Genomic DNA, 22,481 nt, shown 5'->3' on the forward strand with positions numbered 1-22,481 from the left:
TATTTAAATATCAGAATTGTAAAAAGTGAAAATCTGTAACACAGCCATACATTTCTACCAAAGAAGTTGCATTCTTGCAGCCCTCTCAGCCCAGCTGATGATCTGTTTACGTGAATCACTTGTTTGATGTTCTTAGTATGGCAACAAGTAGGGAATAAGCAAATACTGTATACCTGTATATACATACCACGAAATATCAATGAGTTTCTGGAGTTGCTAACTGTTAGGTAAACTGTATTAGATATGGCAATACTACAAAATAGGGTGTTAGATACAGCCGTATTGCACATGTGCATAAACTTGATGCTGGCAAAAACCATCAGGTTCATGTACACCATTCTAACACAGCAGTTTCTTCAGAAAATTTTTCCCATCAGCAGTTTTGCATTGCAAGGCTTGTAGCACTTCTGCAGTACTCTTATCCAGCTTGCACATGATGGTCTTTGCTCAAACTGAGACATCACAACAGACAGCTTAGGCATGCCTACACTTCAGCAGCATCAGCTGTTGTTGGTTTTACCTGTTACAAGATTATGCACAAGCACAGCAAGGCTGTAGCTAACATGTTTTCTCACAGTGTTGCCATATCTTGCACATTTTACCTACTAGCTGGCAATTCTAGGAACTTTTTCATATTTCCTTTTATATCAGTGTATAAAAATAATGTAAATACAATATCTATTTTTGTAAAGAGAATTTAAAAATATGTGAGTTGAACTAATATGATCTGCTTCTTCATTCATCTCACTAAGAATGGATTCCAGCAGAGGTAAAATTGCATTTTATTTTCATATCATGGCAAATGACCTTATAATTGGTGGAACTATCTTTGAGCATAGAAAAATACATAAGACTACTTGGATTTCACCATGTGGTAAATTGTAACCAGATCGACCACATTGCAATTAGCAGAAGGCATAGGAGTTATTTGCAAGATGTTTGCATAAGGAGGGGGGCAGATATAGGTAGTGATCATCAACTTGTTGTGTCAAAGATTAAAATAAAACTTAAGAGAAACGTTAATGGTTATTGTACAGGAGGTAATAATTATGATTTGGATGAGCTGAGAAGTGATGAGAGCACGAGGGAAACGTTTCGGTGGGAATGTAGGAACAGGTTTCTAGTCCCGCAGATTTTGGTGGAATCTGAAGACAATGATATTAATCAAATGTGGAGAGAGGTAAAAGAGGTTTTGCATGGGAGTGCTAAGGGTACTATTAAGAAAAAGGGAAAAGCGAGAAAGAAAAAGTGGATGTCAGATGAAACATGGAATGCAATTCAGAAAAGGAAAGAGGCTAAGTTAAGAAGTGAAGAACTACATGTTGATGGCCAGGTAGTTGAAGTACTTAGAGCAAAGTACTGGAGTTTACATTCTGAAGTAAAAAGACTCGTTAGATGTGATAAGAGGAGACTATATGATGAAAAGGCGACAGAGACAGAAATTAAATTAAGTAAAAATGACGGTCAGAGCACAAGAGCAGCGTATCAGGCCATAAAGGAGTTAACTGGAACTGAAAAGAGCAGGAAGGAAATACCTGTACGAGATAGAAATGGTAATTTGATGACTAAAGATTTGGATATAAAAGGAAGGTGGAAAGAGCACTTTGAATCTGTTCCAAATAGACCAATCCCAGCTGAAGAGGACATTTTGCCAGCCGAGAGAGATTTTCAGATAGAAACAGGGGATATAACTTTGGAAGAGGTAGCAAAATCTATATAGGAGTTAAAGAATTTTAAGGCCCCAGGAGAGGATGGAATATTCCCTGAAATGCTTAAGGTGGAAAATGACAAGTTGATGAATGCACTTTTGAATCTTTTTAATGTGGCTTGGGATAATGGTGGAATTCCAGAAGAGTGGAAAAATGGAGTGATTATAAAAATACCAAAAAAAGGAGATTTAAGTGTGTGTGGCAATTGGAGGGAGATAACTTTGACACCTGTAGTTGCAAAAGTCTCTTCCAAAATCTTGTTCAACAGAATAGAGCCAGTAATTGATAAAATTTTAAGAGAAGAACAAGCGGGATTTAGAAAGGGTCGAGGTTGTAATGATCAGATTTTTATTGTAAGGCATCTAATGCAACAAGCTAATGAGATGAAAATGCCACTTAGTATGTGTTTTGTGGATTTAGAAAAGGTGTTTGATAATGTTTCACGTGGAGCTATGTTGAAAATTATGAGATTCTATGGTATACCAGAAAAGTTTGTAAATATTATTAGAAGCCTGCATGAAGGTACTTTTTGTAAGGTAATGGTGGGTGGTTCTTTGAGTGATCCATTTCAAGTTAGGTCAGGAGTGATTCAAGGAGGAGTTCTTTCACCATTGTTGTTTGTTTTGGTTATGGATTATGTTATGAAAAAGGTTGTAAGGAGAACAGGTGCAGGAATTAACTGGGAAGAAAATAAGAAGTTGATGGATTGGACTATGCTGATGATATTGTACTGATTTGCGGAAGTATTTACGAGATGCAGAAGGTGCTTGATTGTCTGGTGGAGGAAGAAGAAAAAGTGGGATTGGTAATAAATTGTGGAAAGACTGAAATTATTAATATGAACGTGGAGAACCAAATCGATTGTGTAATTGGGAATAATGTGGTGAAGAATATAGAAAACTTTAAATATCTGGGAACAATTGTATCATCTAATGGATCATTAAACAATGAAATTGAGGAGAGGATTAGACAGGCTTGGCGAGCTGTTGGAATGTTGAAATCTGTTTGGAATAATAATATGCTTTTGGTACATACTAAAGTGAAAATTTACAAGTCCATGGTTAGACCAATTTTAATATACGGGCATGAGTCATGGTACAGTACAGTTGCAACAGATCAGAAAGTATTAGGATTTGAGAATAAAATACTGAGAAGGATTCTTGGGGTAAAGTGGCAAGACAGAGTTACAAATGCAAGAGTAAGGGATATTACGAGAGTGGAACCAGTTAATGAATATGTGAGACTGTCTCGCTGGAAGTGGCTGGGGCACATATACAGAAAAGAAGGTAGTTTAATACAGGATGTGCCAAAGTGGACTGCTAGAGGAAGAAGAGGTAGAGGTAGGCCGAGGGAAACTTGGTTGAGGACAATGAAAAAAGAAGTAGGAGAGGAGTGTTGGTGGGACCTGAAGGAGATGGCAAGAGACAAATATTGGTGGAGAGAGTTCATTGAGGCCCTATGCATCCTGTGGGGTGCCACAGGAAATGACTGATTGATTGATTGATTGATCATGTGTTATACCATGTACAGTATCACCATTATTCACAGGTAAAAATTACAAAGATCAAAGCCAACCAAAGTTAAAAATATTTTATTTATCATCTTAAAAGTCATTCCATACTTGCTTGAGAACACATACTAACCAGATGGCAGCACCTCCAGTAGTTAACAAAGTGTGAGGAGCTGTGTGGTCCTCTTGGATGTTTTTCCATAAAATCTACCGAGGAAACACTCAGGTGAATGTTGCTTTTCACAGTAAATTTTTTTTCCTTTTTACTACAGAAACTACCTATAATAGGCAATTAATAAGATAACTATCTGTATAAGAGGCCATAAATACATGTGGACATTCAGTCTAGAAACTGTTTTATAATTATACAGTATACTAAACATTATTCAGTACATCAGAAAGTTGTTCTCTAGGGCCACACGATACAGCCAAAACTCTGTATATACTGTATAGGTTCACAATAGCAAGGGTTCGCAGTACAGCAAAACTCTCAGTTCTCTTTGGGGGAAATGTTTGAGGAAGGAAGTGACAGCAGTAGTATCTAACATTCAGTGCCATAGGACATACAAGACTGCTTGCATCATGAGCACTTGGCTATGGAAATATCATTTTTGTGTGTCACATTATCATCATCCATATGCTAACTCACATTTCTTACTAATATCCACCCACTTAGTATAGTGATAACCTGTTTTAGGGATAGCTCTACACTGTTTGGCAAGCCAAATGTTTTCCTGTAAACCAGGAAATTTACAATGCTGGGTGGTAACCTTATAACCAACCAACACACGTTCCCTATGTGACAACAAGTGGGTTGGTGGAGGGTTAGTGCCCCTTCCCAGAAAACAGCTAACTAAAGATACAAACGAGAAGCCTTGGACCAGGACTGACCAAAAGTTGACAACTAAGGACCGAACAAAGGACTTGGTATGGATAGCTGCATGGAATATAAGGGGTGCAAAGGATGAGGGGAAAAAAAAAGAGAGATTGTCCAGGTGCTTGAGGGTGCAAAAGTGGATGTATGTGGATTAACTGAAACTAAATGGAAAGTGAGAGTGTGAGAGAATGGGAGTATGGATGGGGTATATGCACAGGAGTAGGTGAGAATGAGAGGGTGAGAATGTTGTGAGAAACAGATGGAAGGAGAATATAACAGAGTATGGATCAGTTGGTTCTAGGATTGTGTGGGTAAGAATGAAGTTGGATTACGAATGTGAGTGATTGTGTGCGTGTATGTGCCAACGCAAGATCGTGCAAGCAGAGTGAGAGAAGAGTTCTGGACAAATGTGGAAGTGTGCTTGGAAAAGTTTGAAAGGAATGAAAGTGTTTTTGTTTGGAGATAAGAATGGAAAAGTAAGGAACGTGAAGATGGATGGAGTAGTTGATGAGTGTGGTGTGCCTGCAGAAATGGATGCAAATGGCAGTGTGTTAGTGGACATTTGTGCTGGGAGGGGGTTGGTGATAGCTAATACCCTTTTCAGGCACAAAATGATCCATAGGTATACATGGCAAATGATTAGAAGGGTGGATGGTGAACTGAATGAACGGAAGGCAATGACTGATTATGTGTGTGTGGATGAAAGGATGATGAGAAGGTGTCTAATGGATGCAAGCGTATGTAGAGGTTGGGGGAGTGGACTTTTGGACCACCACTTTGTGGTGGTCAGAATCAAATTCCAAACAGAATGGAGAAATAGGAGAAGGGAAGGACAGGAGGAAGTAGTTTTTACAAGTAGGGTAGAAAAGTTACAAGAGGATGGAAAAAAGGCAGAATATAAGAGGGAAATGGAGGAGCAATTGGGTAAATATAGATTGGAGCAGATGTGGGATGTGGAGGGGGTGTGCAAGATGTTCACAGAAGAAATCTGTGTAGCATGTGAGGTGGTGTGTGGGGTGAAGAGAAGATGAAAGGGGATGCAGGGAACAGCATAGTGGACTGAAGAGGTGAGAGAGGCTGTGGCACAAAAGAAGAAAGCATATAGTGAGTGGATGAGAAACGGGCAACAAGGGGGTTGAGAGACGGAAGAGAGAGTTGATTGCAGAGAAGAAAGAGAGATGAAAAGATTAGTAAGACAGAGTATGAAGAAAGTAGATGAGGAATTTGGAAGGAATTTGAGTGTAAAGTGGAGGGAATGTAAGAAAATGTTCTGGAAAGAGGTAAAGAGAGTTAGACAGGGTGTCAAGGAAGTTAGTTGGGGAGTGAAAGATAATAATGGTAGATTGAAAAAGTGAGATGGAGTGAACACTTTAATGAATTGTTGAACATAGAGAATGTAGGTAATTCAAGTATAAGTGCCTGGGGAATGGCTGGGAGAAGGAGGGATGTGAGAAGAGAGGAAGAAATCAGTCAAATGGAAGTTTTGGAAACAATGAAGAAAGCTAAAATGGGGAAAGCCCCAGGAATTGATGGACTGTGCGGTGAAATGCTGAAGCATGGGGGAGAGACAGTAATAGAATAGATGCAGAAGACATGCAGATTGGCCTGGGAGGAAGGTAGAGTCCCGGAGGATTGGAAGTCGTGTGTAGTTATTCCCCTGTACAAAGGAAAAAGGGAAAAAGAAGTGTGCGGTAATCATAGGGGCATTTGCCTTCTTAGTGTAATAGGAAAAGTATATGGTAGGATACTTATTGACAGAGTTAGGGAAATAACAGAGGAATTGGTTGGAGAAGAACAGGGAGGTTTTAGGAAGGGAAGAGGTTGTGTAGATCAGTTATTCATTCTTAGATCTTTAGGGGAAAAGTTTCTAGAGAAGGGAAAGAAGTTGTATGCAGCCCTCATGGATTTGGAGAAGGCATATGACAGGGTGGATAGACAAGGATTGTGGAAAATATTAATAACATATGGAATAGATGGGAAGTTGCTAAAGGCCATGAAGAATAGGTATGAGGGTGCTAAGGCTGCAGTGCGTGTGGATAGTGAAGTGAGTGAATTTTTCTATTTGAAGGTTGGATTGAAACAAGGATGTGTCATGTCTCCATGGTTGTTCAATCTGTACATGGATGGGGTAATAAAAGAGATACAAGGAAGGGCAGTGGATGTTGGAGCAGCCCTAGTGAGAGAGGGCAGTGTTTGGAAACTCCCTATACTGATGTTTGCAGATGATACTGTGTTGTTAAGTAAAGATGAAGGGGAGCTGCAAGGCTTGATGGGTGAGTTTGGGAGGGTGTGTAAGGAACGGAATCTGAAGGTGAATGTAGGGAAGAATAAAGTTACGGACTTCGAGAGAAGTGAAGTCAGTGAATGTAGTGAGACTGGATGGGGAGGAAATGGAAAATGTGAGTGCATTTAAGTACTTGGGTAGTGTGATGAGTAAGGATGGAAGTTTAGAGGGTGAAGTGCTTGAATGGGTGCAGCAGGGAAGAAAGCTTGCTGGTTCCTTGAAAGCAGTGATAAGAAAGAGGGAAGCGAGCATGGAAGTGAAAAAGCAACTACATGACAGTATTGTGATACCAACTCTAACATATGGAAGTGAAGCTTGGACCTTGTTAGAGGGACAGAAGTCATGAGTGAGAGCAGTGGAAATGAGTTACTTGAGAGGAGCATGTGGTGTCACATGGAGAGACAGACTGACAAATGAGGAAGTGAAGGAGTGTTGTGGTGTGCATGTAGATGTGATAGAAAGCATTAGGAGAAACATATTCAGGTGGTTTGGCCATGTGGAGAGGATAGAGAGTGAGAGACTGATGAGGAGAGTGTATATGAGTGAGGTGGAGGGGGAGAGAGGGAGGGGGAGGCCAAGGATGAGATGGAGAGATGGAGTGAAGAGGTATATGAGAGAGGGGGGTGTGAGCTGGGAGCAGGGCAGCGAAATAGTGGGGGACAGAGTGACATGGAGGCGACTTGTTTGTGGCCATCCCTTACAGGATTAAGGCGTCTGGCAATAGATAGATAGAACAGCAGTTGAAAAAAAAAATCATAATATTGTATGATCTATCAGCAGTGTCCAAGAAAACAGGTAACATACCCATTAACTCACTGAGACCTTCAAAAGTCTTTGCTTCACCTCACATTTTTTACTTAGTTTTACTACTTATTTATTTTTTCAAGTCTCAAACAGCCATACTGGTGAACAGTGACGTGTAAGTGGAATTTTAACTCGCCTTGATGACGAGATATGGTTTGGAGGGATGGGGGGTATCAAAGGCTGAGGTGCAAAAAGAGGTAGAATAAGTAGTGCCTCTAACCCATCGAGGGCCGAAGCCTGGCCTCAGAGCCCTCAAGGTCACCTCATGGATTCATCATGGACTTGTATGAGCCTGGTGGTGCATACCTGCCAAGATAGAAGGACAGAGATGGCATAGCTGTAAGTGGCATCATGAAAATGTGATGAGCTGTTGCGAAAATTTGATTTTTTTTTACCTAAAAGCGCTTTCTGTTCTGCCACAAAATGGTAGCTACCTGCTTACACTGCCTAGAATCAGTTAGTGTTGGGAATCACATCCATTAATGCTACCTTGAAGTGGTCAGCTACCTTACATCTCCTAAACTCTGCTCAGTTGTTGCTGCATCAGTCCCTCCACTACTCTCTCTCAAGTTGTGTCTGCAGACTGCATTTTGTTTATACTTGGTGCAAGGCGTTCTTCCTCCTCATCAGGTGACATCTCATGGTCATTATCAAGCAGCCAAATGATGTCAGAAAACCTTCCCCCTGTGTAATGTTCTTCGTACCACCTATGCTGCTTTCCTTCCCTGAGTGCACTGATGATGGGTGCCACCAGGACTGTGGTGTAAATGTGTGGGAATAGCTTGTATTACCCTAATTGAATCACTTCCTTACTCATATGCCTCTAGGCCAACACTTATATTTATTTCTGCATCCTTTATGTTGTAACACTTCCAAAATTGCTTAAGAGCCTTGGTATGAGAACTGAACCCCTGTGCCTGTGTCACTGCCACATCACCATGTATTTTGAATGTTAGTCAACTACAGTGCCATGCAAAACAAGTTGGTCACCACATGAAACGGGTTGGGGTCGAGTTGTTTTGCACAAACAGAGGACACACAAAACAAGGGATTCTTGAATATACATGCCAGATATTGATAAGATGTTGGGTATTTACCATTGCACTGACTAATAACTAATATGAAGTCTCCTACTGTGGAGAAACAGAAATGAATATCAGGTAATTCAAAGCAAAATGTCAGCAATCTCTGCTTTACTATAATCATGAAATTTTCAAGTTTGGCAGCAGAATTATAATACCAAAAAATAAAGCCTGCTGATACAAAAGCTGAAAACCTTTGAATAATATGTGCAAAAAATACTGTACAGTGCAGTACAAAGTCAAAAACAGTCTTTAATTAGTTGCCATCTATTTTCTTAGACTTCTTGTTGCCGGCACGGATCATCTTGGCCATCATATCCCACTGCTCCGGTGTCACCTTGCTCAAGATATTAAACTCTCCTGCCATGAAGCAATACTCTCCACCATCCTGGGCCAAAGTCTGTTAAGTACACAAGGAAATATGGTGAGCTGAGAATCATCACGTAACATTCCAGACTTCAAGAACAACATACAAGGCATGGAACTAATGGTTGAAATATGTCATGCTCAGTTCCCAGGGAATGAAGTGAAGGAACTGGAAAAGGTTGAAATTTTTCTTATTAAGGTAAAGATGCACTTGACAGGTTGGTGATGAATGGCTGAATGCATTTTGTCCGAATAACATTTACTAACCCATATTTTCATCTTCAGATATATGCTTTCAATTAATAATGCTAACGAGTAGAGAGATTAAGAAGTAATGTTGCATTCAGCCAATCATCACCAACCTGTCAAGTGCATCTTTGCCTCGATTTTAAAAAAAATGAGTATAGTGGCTAAAGTGAATACAAATTAGTCACAAGATCTGTCTGATGAATAATTAAGCAAACAAATTTACTAGTAGAAAACTAGGGCCCCAAGCTGTTGATGCAAAGCATTAAATGGTATGCCTCTGCTAAGCCTTGTGCACAGACTCCCCATACAACCTTCATGACAGGGTTCATTGTGGGTTGAAATGAGACCAAAAGTAAATATTGACTCCATATGACCCTGACCTTTGATCCCTTGACCTTACTGACTTTAGCAGTTCATTGTCTCTTCATACTATATCACTGACAAAAGTTTGGGCAAAATCCATCAAGGGGTTCAGGAGATACCATGCCCACACCCATATGACCTTGACCTTTGACCATGCTGACCCATTTACCATACTTTATTGCCCCTTTGTACTGAATCACTAACAAAAGTTTAGTTGAAATACATTGAGGGGTTCAGGAGATATCACACCCACATTCATATGGCCTTGATCTTTGACCTCGACCTAATGTTTTCATCCCTTCATACAGTATTACTGACAAAAGTCTAGTCGAAATCGGTCGAGGGATTCTGGAGACATCATAGCCACATCCACATGACCTTGACCTTTGACCCCTTAACCTTGCTGACCTAATCAGTTCATCATCTCTTCATATTGTATCACAGACAAAAGTCTGATCGAAATCCACTGCGGGGTTCAAGAAATATCATGCCCATACCAACAAGACCTTGACCATTGAGCCCTTAACTTTGCTGACCTAATCAGTTCATCATCCCTTCATACTGTATCACTGACAAAAGTCTGGTTGACATCCACTGACGGGTTCAGGAGATATCGAGCCCACAAGGATAAACTAAGTCAAATGACCTTGGCCTTGCTGACCTAATCAGTTCATTGTCCCTTCTTACTGTATCACTAAAAGTTTGGTCAAAATCTGTCAAGGGGTTCAGGAGACATTGTTCCCACAAGGATAAACAAGTTAACCCTATATGACCTTGACCTTTGACCCCCTGACCTAGCTGACCTACACAGTTCATCATCTCCTCATACTGCATCACTGAAAAAAGTTTGGTGGAAATCCCTCAATGGGTTCAGTAGATACTGTGTCCACAATACTCGTATTGTTACAGATGCACGCATGCACAGACGGACCAGTCACTTAATGCCTCCTCCACCATAGGTGGGCGGAGCCATAAAAGAGGGTTCCAAGTATAGTACAGTACAAGACATGATGTTACATCAGGGAATGTCACACAGACACTCAGATATGGCCATGAGGATGCCTTCCAAACTTAGGAAATGTCATATTAACCATCTCACAATACAGCACTGGACTCTAAAAAGTGGACTGTGAGGTGACTGTCATGCTTCCAGGTATTATCAGATCCAGCAACACTGACTAAAGATGTGCTAAAATGCAACTTTATTTGGGTTGGACCACAGTAAAATGCCAATTTAATGTACCTTGATTGACCGGATTTCATATTTAACAGACACTCTGAAGCCACCAAACATCCATCAGCTATAACGAACAATGTCTGTTAAAAGGAGCACAATGAGTTGCAGTATGTTTCATGACAGAGTGTAATGATAAGGATGTGAAATAAACTGTAAAAGGGCAAAACCATAGGCCAAGTTAGTGAAAAACTGGTATGGTTTTCATTTTTAGTAACAGAATATGCTGTTGCAGTCATTTATATTCAAGTAGTGTACTGTCACCTCTGCGATCCAGACTTTTACGTGGTCAAAAGGGACAGAAATCAAGTCACACTTGATGACCACTGTGTGCTGGAACAGTCAAGAACTCAGATTGATGGAGACTCTCCCACTAGCGGCCTCTTCGGTTGCGTTTATTAGATTTCAAGTGGTCAAGTTAAGAATGGTAGCATGCCAGAATGACGGGGCCAGTCTCCAACTAGGCCAACCCAAGCCCGACCTTCGCAATTTCCCAAAATGCTTCTAACTTTTCATATTAACAACTACTAGGTAAGCTCTATACCACCAGTTCTCAAGGGTTATACAAACAATAAAGTTCGAGTGGAAGGAAATGTGTATTAACAAGACCAAAAGGTAGAAATCTTCCCCAGCTACTTGCTTTACAGATTAAACCTGAATCAGTTGGCATGTTGTTCAAAAAAAATATATATGTGGTCCTAATATCAAATCCACAAAACTTAGCTCCTTTGTCCCTGTCCAATATGCTTCTTCATAATCGTCCCTCTGAGCACATAGTTCACTGGTCCAGTCCTCTGCCACTCCCGACCTTGACTTCCACACTGGGACCTTGACTTGCACTGGGACCTGGACACACTCAGTGGGACCTCGACCTCCACACTTCAACTTTGACTCACTCACTGGTACTTCAACCTCCACACTTGGACCCGCTCACTGTTCAGCTCAAAAATACAGGGAAGGTGAGCGGGAAACTCGGGACTCACTCCTCCAATGGCTAATGGCGTCACTGCTACACTCCTCAGAATTCCTTGGGGGGGGGGGAGAAGGATGACGACAGTACCGCCCACCAGTCACACATCACGGCTGGTGAGCAAGTCAAACACGGCAAAACTACGTGATGCAAAGGAGGAGGGGGGGAGGATGACGGCTTACTCAATTTAAGATTTTTATTATTACAGACTCGTGATAGACTCAGTGTGATGTCATTCCCCTTACAATCGATAATTACCCAAAAACAAATGACATTCTCTAGTTATAATAACTACTCAACAACACCTCTCTCTTTATACCCTTACATCGAAAAACAATAAAATCATTGTGCTTTACATCACTTTGCACACGCGTATATTATGCTGGATTACGTGACCAAAGGCACATGTTCCCATCTCACTCAAGTGTTTATATTATAGAGAGACTTAATACTAGTAAATTACAGTAGGAAAAAAAATGACTTAGGAACTAGGTAACTTAAACAACAAATATTAGTTGTACCAGTAATAACTTCACTTACGCTAGAAGATTAACGACTACCATTGATGCTGGGAGGTACTACTGTGAGAATGACAAATGGCTACAAGCCTGGTAACTACCCATACAATTATCACTCTCAAGCAGGACACATTCAATGAAAAGTACTGAGCCAACGACCAAGGTGAACCATATGGTAAATTCCAGAAACTGGAATGTAAGGGTTAAATGTTCAACAGCAGCACGTAGTAATCTACCAAGCGTTATGATCACCTTGCCCTTATTTTCCCCCCCCCCAAAAAAAAAAAAAAAAAAAAAAAAAAAAAAAGCAGGATGAACCCGGTAATTGTAAAAACAGAAATGACTACAGCATGGACAGTGTAATGGGTCACATCTCCATTCACTCATCAGATAAGCTTTCACATTTCTGGAACCCAACTCACACTGCAAACCATCAACAATTTTTTTTTCATATTAGATGCAATTCACACATATCTATGGGAAAGAAGCAGTCCGACACCTACCACGTGAAGAATGGGATGCAACCCATGTCATGTGCATCTCCATACATACTTCACTGATCAACTTCTACTCTTCATCAATTCTTTTGTTTCTTCAATTTCCATGCATTGCATTCTCATATATTTATTTACCAGATCAAAGTATCTATTTCATCTTTTACCCTACCCCAGATATTAACACTTCTCACTTTCTGTGCCCAATTATCTCCCCCATTCTCTCCACATGCCCAAACCATCCCAATCTACCTCTCCTCATCACAACACCAATACACTCCAGTCCCAACCTACCCCTCCCTCAACTCATCCATTGTAAACCTAGCCCCCCCCCCCCTGGCCTCACACTCAGGGATGCACTGCACATCCACCTAATCATTGTCATTTCTGTATATTTGAGCCTGCGAATATCCTCTTCCTTTACTACCCAAGTCTCGCTACCATACAGCATTACACTCCAAACACATGCTGTATACAGAGATCCCTTAGCATGGAGGGAGAACCCTCTCCATGTCAGGAGAGGCAACAGCTCCCTGAACTTCTTCCAACCACTCCTCACTCTAGCCACAGAGCTAGATCCAGCCCCACCTCCAGCACATAACATATATCCCAAATAACAAAACTCTTCCACGCACTCAAGAGACTCGCAGCAAGATCAGTCCTGTCATGCCTGACAATCTCCATCTGCTCTCCCCAGCACACTGCATATGTGAAATCAGCATTATCTTGCAGTCTACCTCTAATACCACTGTATCTTTTATGCATCCACTTATCATAGACACTGCACAAGATGAAATTACTTCCCACACCCTTGTGGCAAATAACACATGGCCACTCTCCCTCTTCTTTGACAGTATCCAGTACAACCACCAGCCCTAGATACCATCACTTTTTTATTACCTGCATTTACTCTTAAGCCCTTGTGTTCCATACCATCCCTCCACTTCCTAAATCTTTCCTCCACCTCCCTTTCATTCTCTGCAGTCAACAACAAATCATCAGCATACAACATCTCCCACAGGAGTCATTTCTGAAGTCACATGTGAGGGCTTCATGTACCATGATAAACAACAAGGGGACCTGAAGCGGTGGGCTCTTCGCTGTGGGTCTATCCCCCAGAGGCTGTCGAAGAGAAGAGGAGGACAGCATGGGGGCCAAACCACCGCAAACCCCCCTGGCCCCTCACGGGGCTCGAGTACCTGGGAGTGGCTTCGGTCGCCCAGGCAAGTACCACATCTCCCAACACAACACACACAACAACACCGTTTTTTCTACACCGAGAAATGACTCCCCAGCTGTCATTTCTCAACGACTTCTTCTAGCTGGGGACATTGAGAGCAATCCAGGACCCACCAACAAATACATACGTCCAACATGCTCAAAACCTATCACGTCGAGCCGACAGACAAAGGGTTCAGTTCAATGCAACTCCTGCAAGAACTGGACCCATTACACCTGCACAACACTTGCATCCAGGAAACATTACACAAACACCTGGACCTGCTCCTTGTGCTCCTTCCCCCCACCCATCAACCCCCCTTCCAATCCTACTCCTACTTCCTTCACACCTCTACAGCCAAACCCACTGACCCTTCCCACACCATCCAGTCCCCCAACTCCTCCTATTCCAACCCATCCTAATCCACCTCAACCCTTACCTCCATCACAACCTCCTCCTACCCCTTCCCCTCCACCCACAACACCTCCCCCTGTGCTGCAGCAGCCGACACACATTGCACACACAACAAACATCCTTCAGTTAAACATAGATGGCATAAACACCAAAATACATGAACTCACACAATTCATCAAACAACAGAACATACACATTGCCATCTTACAAGAAACAAAACTACATAGAGCACAGAAAACACCGACATTTCATAACTTCACCACCATTCAACAAGACCGGGCCAACGGCGGTGGCGGTGGACTCATCACCCTGGTACACAAATCCATCAACTTTGCAGATACCAGTGCACACACAAAGTCACTTCTCCCCCCACATGACACCACAACAGCAATACAATCAATTAAAATACGCACTGGTAACAAATCACACATAACAATCGCTAACACATACATTCCCCCCTAATCGTCCCCCACAGTACCACACAATTACTCTCCACAGATACACCACATCACTAACATACCCAACATCATCCTGGGTGGTAATTTCAACGCCAAGTTGTCGGCCTGGCATGTCAACAACCCTGACAGAGACAGAGGGCTGGTACTACAATCCCAGACAGATCATCTTTTCATACTAAACATTCTAGACCAACATACCCATATCCCACACCAAGCCCTCTTCCTCCCATCATCTCCAGACATCACCTTCTGCTCCCCAAACCTCACTCCCACTACATCATGGAGAGTGGTCAAAACCCTAGGTTCTGATCACCTCCCAATCATCATCACTACCAAAACCAGAATCACCCCAGCTGGCCACAAACACACATACACTAATTATAAGAAAGCCAACTGGGAGGCCTTTGTAACTGAAACAGAACAACATTTCGAAACACGAAACAGTACACCCATCACAAACATCAACACCGCTGTGCACACGTTCAATACAATCATACAAAACGCAGACAAACGACACATCCCTAGAGGCAACAGAGAGAAACACAACCCCAACTTCACACCAGAAATTCAAGGCCTCATCAGACAATGGGACACACTGTGACATTCCCCAACACCCCATACACAAGACACCATACAACAAATACAAGAACTCAACACTCAAATAAACAGTAAAATAGAACAGCAAACACTAAACTGGAAAAATTACCTCCAAACATTTGATCGCAAAACAAACATCAGCAAACTCTACAAAACACTAAACAGCATCACACTTTCCAACAGCAACACCACACAATCACACGCTGCCATCACAACAACAGACACCATACCCTCAAACAAACAAGCAAACACTCTTTTCACAAGTCAGCCACCTAACCCCCCATCCGGAAGACTGACGTATCATCCGACGTAAGAGACAGTTCCCCACAGACCCAGACTACGCACCTTTCACTTACAACCAGACAAAGCACATCATTAACAACCTCAAGCACTCATCTGCCTGTGGACCAGACAACATACGCAACATTCACCTTAAACACCTAGGACCACAAGGCATACAAGCACTCACCAACATATCAATCTACAGCTACTCACACAACATAATACCCAACATCTGGAAGCATGGCAATATCATCACTATCCCTAAACCCAACAAGGACCCCACATTACCCTCCTCACATCGCCCCATCACACTCCTCTGCACCCCCTCTAAAGTCACTGAACGACTGATACTGCAACTAGTCACACCTCACATTCCCCTAGTCCAGTCACAACATGGCTTTAGGCCACTCCACTCCACAAACACCCTTCTTACAGACCTTACACAGAGAGTTTTCAATGACATGAATTCAGCTAGGCCACCACACAGAACAATCCTAGCCACACTAGACATTAGCAAAGCTTTTGATGCCATCCCCCGCCACAACCTCACAAACAAAATACTCAACACAAACATGCACAATAACACAAAAAGATGGCTGGCAAACTACTTAGCAGGCAGATGTTCACATGTAACATTTGCAGGTCAGTCTTCTAACATCAGAAACTTCACAACGGCATCCACTAAGGATCTGTTTTGTCCCCTACACTCTTTAATCTATACATGCACGACATACCCACACCCCACATACCACAGATACACATAGCTTCCTATGCAGATGATATAACACTTACATGTACACACCAAAACTCAAACACAGCTGCACACATCATTCAACCTTACCTCAACACACTACACGAATGGTTCACCACAAACAGGCTCAAAATAGCCCCAGCCAAATCTACAGTGACTCTTCTCACAAACTGGACAGCAGAACACAGTCACATCCCACACCTCACCATAACAACACTCCCCTACCACACACACACACAAAAAAAAAATCCTTGGTGTAACATACAATACATCAATGTCATTCAAACAACACATCACAAAAATTAAAAATAAAATAACACCAAGACTCAATGCTTTGAAGTCACTTGCCCATACAACATTCGGACACAACAAAGAAACCACCACCACAGTATACAAACAATACATAAGTTCAGTGATGAATTATGCAAACCCTGCCTGGGCTTCTAACCTGACCAAAACACACTACAACACTCTACAGACCATACAGAACAAGGCCCTAAAAATAATCACAGGCTGCACAGCTACTACACCCACAGACCACCTACATCAAGAAACCAAAGTCCTCAAGGTCAAGGATCACCTAGACATGAGAGGCACCCAGTTTCTTGCTGCAGCCTCCACAAACCCACAACATCCACTACAGTACATGGCAGCACATCCACCCACACCAAGGAACATCAAAACAACACCCAGCACACGATACCATACACAAATACTGTCATCTCTCCCCCCTCGCCCACCTCAGACCAGCTTCCGGAAGCATATCCACACTCAGATCACTCGCTGCTCCATCCAGTCACTTAAAGACAACATACAGCTGCATGCACGGCCTCCTGACATCCACCCTTCTGAATCCTATCTTCCTCATGAGGACAGGGTCCACCTGGCCAGGCTGAGATGTGGGCACCATCCAACCCTCTTAAGCTACCAGAAGAGGCTGGATGACTCCGTCGCTGATGCCTGTCCAGGATGCAACACAGCACCTCATACTATTAAGCACATTATGGAAGACTGCATTGCACACAATCACCTACGCCAACAACACAACATACACTCTTTGAGAGCTCTGTGGGAAAGCCCGGTCTCGGCCATGGCCTTCCTAAGGGACTCGGGGCTGTTCGGCCAGACTGCCTAGGGAACAACTACTACTACAACTACTACAAGGGGCTCAAAACTGATCCCTGGTGCACACCAACATTCACGGAAAACTCACAACTCAAATCTCAATTCACTCTTACCTGGGTGCGACCACCCACATACATGGCCATAACCACCCTAACCAGCCATCTCTCAATCCCAGGCTTTTATAACCATCCATTTCACCATCTCTCTAGGACTCTGTCAAAGGCCTTCTCCAAATCAACAAAAGCAAAGTACAGTTTCCTTTTCTTTCCTATATATTTTTCCTGAAGCTGTCGAACAATGAATATGGCATCAGTTGTCCCCCTGTCAGGCATAAATCCAAACTGCATCTCATCAATATTCACTCTTTCTCAAATCATACCTCCTAGAACTCTCTCCATCACCTTCATTATCTCGTCTAAAAGCTTTATACCACTATAATTTCCTCTTTCCAGGGCATGACCCTTCTCCTTGTACACATTTACAATTACACTCTTCAACCACTCACCTGGGACAACACATTCATATATAACAGCATTTATCAGGTCAGTGACTGACCTCACACCTATCTCCTGAGGCTTTCAACAATTCAGCACTCAACCCAGACACATGTGCTGCCTTCCCCAACTGCATCCTGCCTATTGCCCCACTCACAGTATCAGCATCAATCAAATGCCAAGGGCCAAACACTGGATTTGCTGGCTCCAAACCTTCCCTGTCCCAGTCAAACTCCTCATTCAACAACCGGCTGTAGTGCTCTCTCCATGCGTCTTTAATATCCTCACTGTTCACCACTATCCTTCCTTCTTCATTCTTCACACACTGCTCACCTATGATATCCTTATTCTCCCTCTTCATCTGATTTGCCACCTTAAATATCATATTCTTCCTTTCCACACGATTTAGGTTATCAAGTACAGCACATTATCATTACTGTATACGACTGCTTGGTACATGATCATTCGCTTATATAATCAACATGAATTTAATTACATTAGTATTATTATTTTTTGCTTATACAATCACTGTGATGGCCGATTTCTTGATATGTGATAATTTTTCCCACTTATACAATCATTACAATGCTGTATACGATCAGTTTTAAAAAATGAGTTCCAGTCATTCTATGAGGGCGTGTTTTATGGGCTTCTGCTCACCCTCTAATCCTCCTCCTTTCTGTCATGAAGTTGAAGCCATGGTTGCACTGAATACAGATATGTTCTCGGTAATTCAAAGTTTTCTAGACTGCATACATAGCACTGTTTTCATGAAATGTTATTTACCTCAAATAGCAAAGCCCCCCAAATTGATCTTGGTTCCATGTAAAACCCTGGTAACATCTTTCCTCCAGTCAGAGGCAGGATTAGACGGTGAGAAGAAACTACGAATGTACAATTTCTTCTGTCCTCTGAACAACAGAATATCAATATAAAGTATAGAATAAAACCACAGAAAATATTGTGCAATTTACTTTTTTAAAATGTCATAGTATTAAAGAACAACAATAACTATAAATCTATATATAAGGTATATATAACGGTTTCCTGTACACCAGGAAACCATTTACTATCCTGGGTGGTAACCATGCAACCAAATTGTGGCACCTGGTGGTTTAGTTAGAAATTAAGGTGCTCCAATTGGATTGAGCCAGTGCAGGTTTATATCCAAGGGATGGTTGGGGTTTACTGCTCATGTCATGCCACTCAGGGATGAGTGAGGCTAGTCACTCTCATCTTAAATGTCAGGACCAACTTGCCTAGCCCTGGGCTCCTATTCTCCTCATGGGGCAACATAGGACTGGATGATGGATGGATGAATGGATATATATATATATATATATATATATATATATATATATATATATATATATATATATACAGTACTCTCGCGTCCAACGCGCATTTGTCCAGCACGATTTGCGTCCAGCACAGAGAGCAAAAAATTAGTACAATTTAATACGATTTAAGTACAGTAATCCCTCTAATATCCGAACGCCCAATATCCGAACATCCCCACTAACCGGACATAATCCTCCTGGGATCCAATATTCCCAAAATGGGCCAAAAACCGCAAAAAATTCGAAATAAATCTGACTTTTTTCCCTCCCATAATTTGAAATTCCCGCCTGGCGCCAAACAGCTGTTACACCATGGTCCCTTCACCCCTTCCTTCCTCCCCCTCCCCCCTCCCCTGTCAGGTTGCCATTTGGTATTTTTCATTACCAATTGTGGGCCAATTTGGTAATGAAAAATTCGTTTGGTAATGAATTAGAATAATGCATTACCAAATGGATTTTTCACATGTATGAGGATACACAGGATGGAGATGGTGGATTGTTTGCTCTCTCTGATTAATCTGCTACCCTACATAGTGTGAAAATAATCAACATGATGTTAGTTATAAGGAGAGTGATTACATGTATTTCCACTTGTATATATAATTAGTGAAGAATATATGCTAGCTTTACGAATTTGGTAATGAAAAGTTATATTTGACAATGAAAGTTGAGGAGATTGGTAATGTGGCTGTTGCGATCTGGCAACTCTGTTACCCCACCAACATCAACAGTCACAGCTTAACTCCGATGGAGAGCAGATACTCATAACAGTGCAAGCCACAGGTGCTTGTTTTTTGTGAATAAAACAGTGAATAAACTGCAATACCTTGCCACTAGAACACACGGGAATTTACAGTGTTGTGCAGTGTTAAGAAATTAGAATTTAGAGTGCAGAGGATTAACTGTGGACTGCAAACTGGCGGTTCAAACCAGTCCAAGAGCAAGGGACTTGTAAGTACCCAGAATGTTTAATATTGTATAAACTCACCTCTAAAACCTCATTTTATGGTTCTTTTGCATTTATTTCAGTCTTTTATGTCCCTTATTGGTGTGATTTGGGTCTTAAATAGGTGCAATGCATGTCCAGAGGGAGTTGTATAGGTGTTTTTCAGAGTTAGGGTCCATAAGTACAAGTCCATAACCTGAGGCCCAATATCCGGACAGGACCACTATCCGGACCTGCCTATGGCTCTATTGATCCGGATATTGGAGGGGTTACTGTACTGTAAAATGGGTGCGTGTAAGCATAACACTGACGAAGCTCCGAGAAGTGGGCGAAATCCGCAGAGTTCGCCTCTAGCACGATCACCCCTGGTCCAACACGGTCATACTGGATATTCCCGTGACGCTGACAGCCAATCAAAACTTCCGATCAAGTAGAATCCCCCACCCGCTATCATGACGTGATGGTGATGTCGCCCAATGAAAAACACTTCTGCTCTCACGTGATGTTTTGTTTAAATTTCTCCCACCACAGTGCCATTCAGTCGCATAATTCACATTGGACGGTGCTTTTTTCTCGCTGCATTTTCAGCCCTTGCTACTGCATTTTACCCTGCTCACGATGCCTAGGAAGCCTTCTGAGAACCCCAAGAAGCGGTGGCACCTCCCTCAGGCCACAAAGCTAGAATTCATCGAGAGGCAGAAGAAGGGGAGAGGAATTTCAAAAAATTTATGAGGGAGGTTGAGGAGGAGCAGCAGCCATTATCCGCTAGTGATGCCAGCAGCCATCCTCCAGGGACCCAATAGGACTACCTACAGCCTCGGATATCATCTTCCATTCCCAGCAAGCCCACCAACACTGTCCTAAAAGGTTAGTTATCATTCATAGTACAGTATCATTTATTATAATTACAGTAGTACCAATATATGTATAGGTATATGGTAGGTATTTAGGGTGACTTTTCCTAGGGTTGCTGACAAAATTCATTTTTCCCCATAAGCTCTGTTGTTTGTCCAACACGGGACCCATACATGACAATATTACCGTGTTGGACGTGAGGGTACTGTATATATATATATATATATATATATATATATAATCATTCATTCATCATCTAATCCAGTGCTGCCCCATGGGGTGCATAGAAGCCCAGGGATAGGCAAGTTGGTCTTAACATTTAAGATGAAAGAGACCAGCCTCACTCATCCCTGAGTGCCATTACATGAGCAATAAACCCCAACCACTCCCTGGATATAAACCTGAACTGCCTCAATCCGATTTTAGCATCTAAAGTGATTGTGTGTGTGTGTGTGTGTGTATGTATATATATATATATATATATAATATATATATATATATATATATATATCATTCATTCATTGCCAGACGCCATGTATCCCAAACGGGGTGGCCAAGGCTTAGAGTTAATTGTTTTACAGGGAGGGGCACTACTCCTCCACCAACCCCACCCGACCCGCAGGGAGAACGCTATGCCAACAGCATCTGGTGTTCCCAGGCGGTCACCCATCCAAGCCCAACCAGACCCAACGCTGCTCAACTTCGCTGATCTGACGGGAAGCGGTGTACTCAACGTGATATATATATATATATATATATATATACACACACAGTATATATCATCATCATCATCATCATCATCATCAGCCATTTGAGTATCCACTGCAGGACCGTCCTATCCCGACCAAAGTAGGATGATACAGCCTATGTATCTCTACCAAGTGGCTTAGGCTGTCTGGTAGAGATTGTATGTAGGGTGAGAGGTGCTTGTAAGTGTGATTGTAGTGTTGTAGTGGCTTTGGATGTGTGTGTAGTTTGTGAACCAAATGTAATCGACCCCCGCAAGCCGACTGGGTGCAAACATACTTTACAGTATGCGACACTGGTTCAACCACAGCACCCCTGGTGTCCACCAAAGCAGTACATGGCCGGGAGAACACTTCCAAAGTTTATTACTCTGGCAGGGCACGAACCCTCACTCTCCAGTGTACGAAAATGCACACTTTACCACTGTACCACAGTGTATATATATATATATATATACTGTATATATATTCACTCTCATCTTAAATGTCAAGACCAACTTGCCCAACCCTAGGCTCCTACATTCCTCATGGGGCAATGAAGGATTGGATGATTGATGTATATAATCCATCCATCCATCCATCATCCAATCCTACATTGCCCCATGAGGAGCGTAGGAGCCTGGGGCTAGGCAGTTGGTCTCGACATTTAAAATGAGAGTGACCAGCCTCACTCATCCCTGAGTGGCATTACATGAGCAATCAACCCCAACCACCCCTTCGATATAAACTTTCACTGGCTCAATCCGACTGGAGTGCAATAATTACCCACTAAACCACCAGGTGACAAAATCTGG

At 42.2% G+C, this 22,481-nt stretch overlaps 2 protein-coding genes across 2 annotated transcripts in view; both read right to left on the reverse strand.

Annotated features, from left to right (window-relative positions):
- The window catches only part of Rab14 (RAS oncogene family member Rab14), a 512,826-nt gene that overhangs the window by 91,688 nt on the left and 398,657 nt on the right, over nucleotides 1-22,481 (reverse strand). The window lies entirely within an intron of this gene.
- LOC145406652 (2,4-dienoyl-CoA reductase [(3E)-enoyl-CoA-producing], mitochondrial-like) overlaps nucleotides 8,232-22,481 on the reverse strand; it is a 161,639-nt gene continuing 147,389 nt past the window's right edge. Inside the window, exon 7 of the mRNA XM_080277737.1 lies at nucleotides 8,232-8,666. Within this exon, the coding sequence (XP_080133863.1) occupies nucleotides 8,523-8,666 (144 nt within the window). The 3' untranslated portion in view covers nucleotides 8,232-8,522. The remainder of the gene's footprint in view (nucleotides 8,667-22,481) is intronic.

The sequence above is a fragment of the Coenobita brevimanus genome, chromosome 71, assembly GCF_032717465.1.
Source record: "Coenobita brevimanus isolate Jiangsu-jjx chromosome 71, ASM3271746v2, whole genome shotgun sequence".
Taxonomy (NCBI): domain Eukaryota; kingdom Metazoa; phylum Arthropoda; class Malacostraca; order Decapoda; family Coenobitidae; genus Coenobita; species Coenobita brevimanus.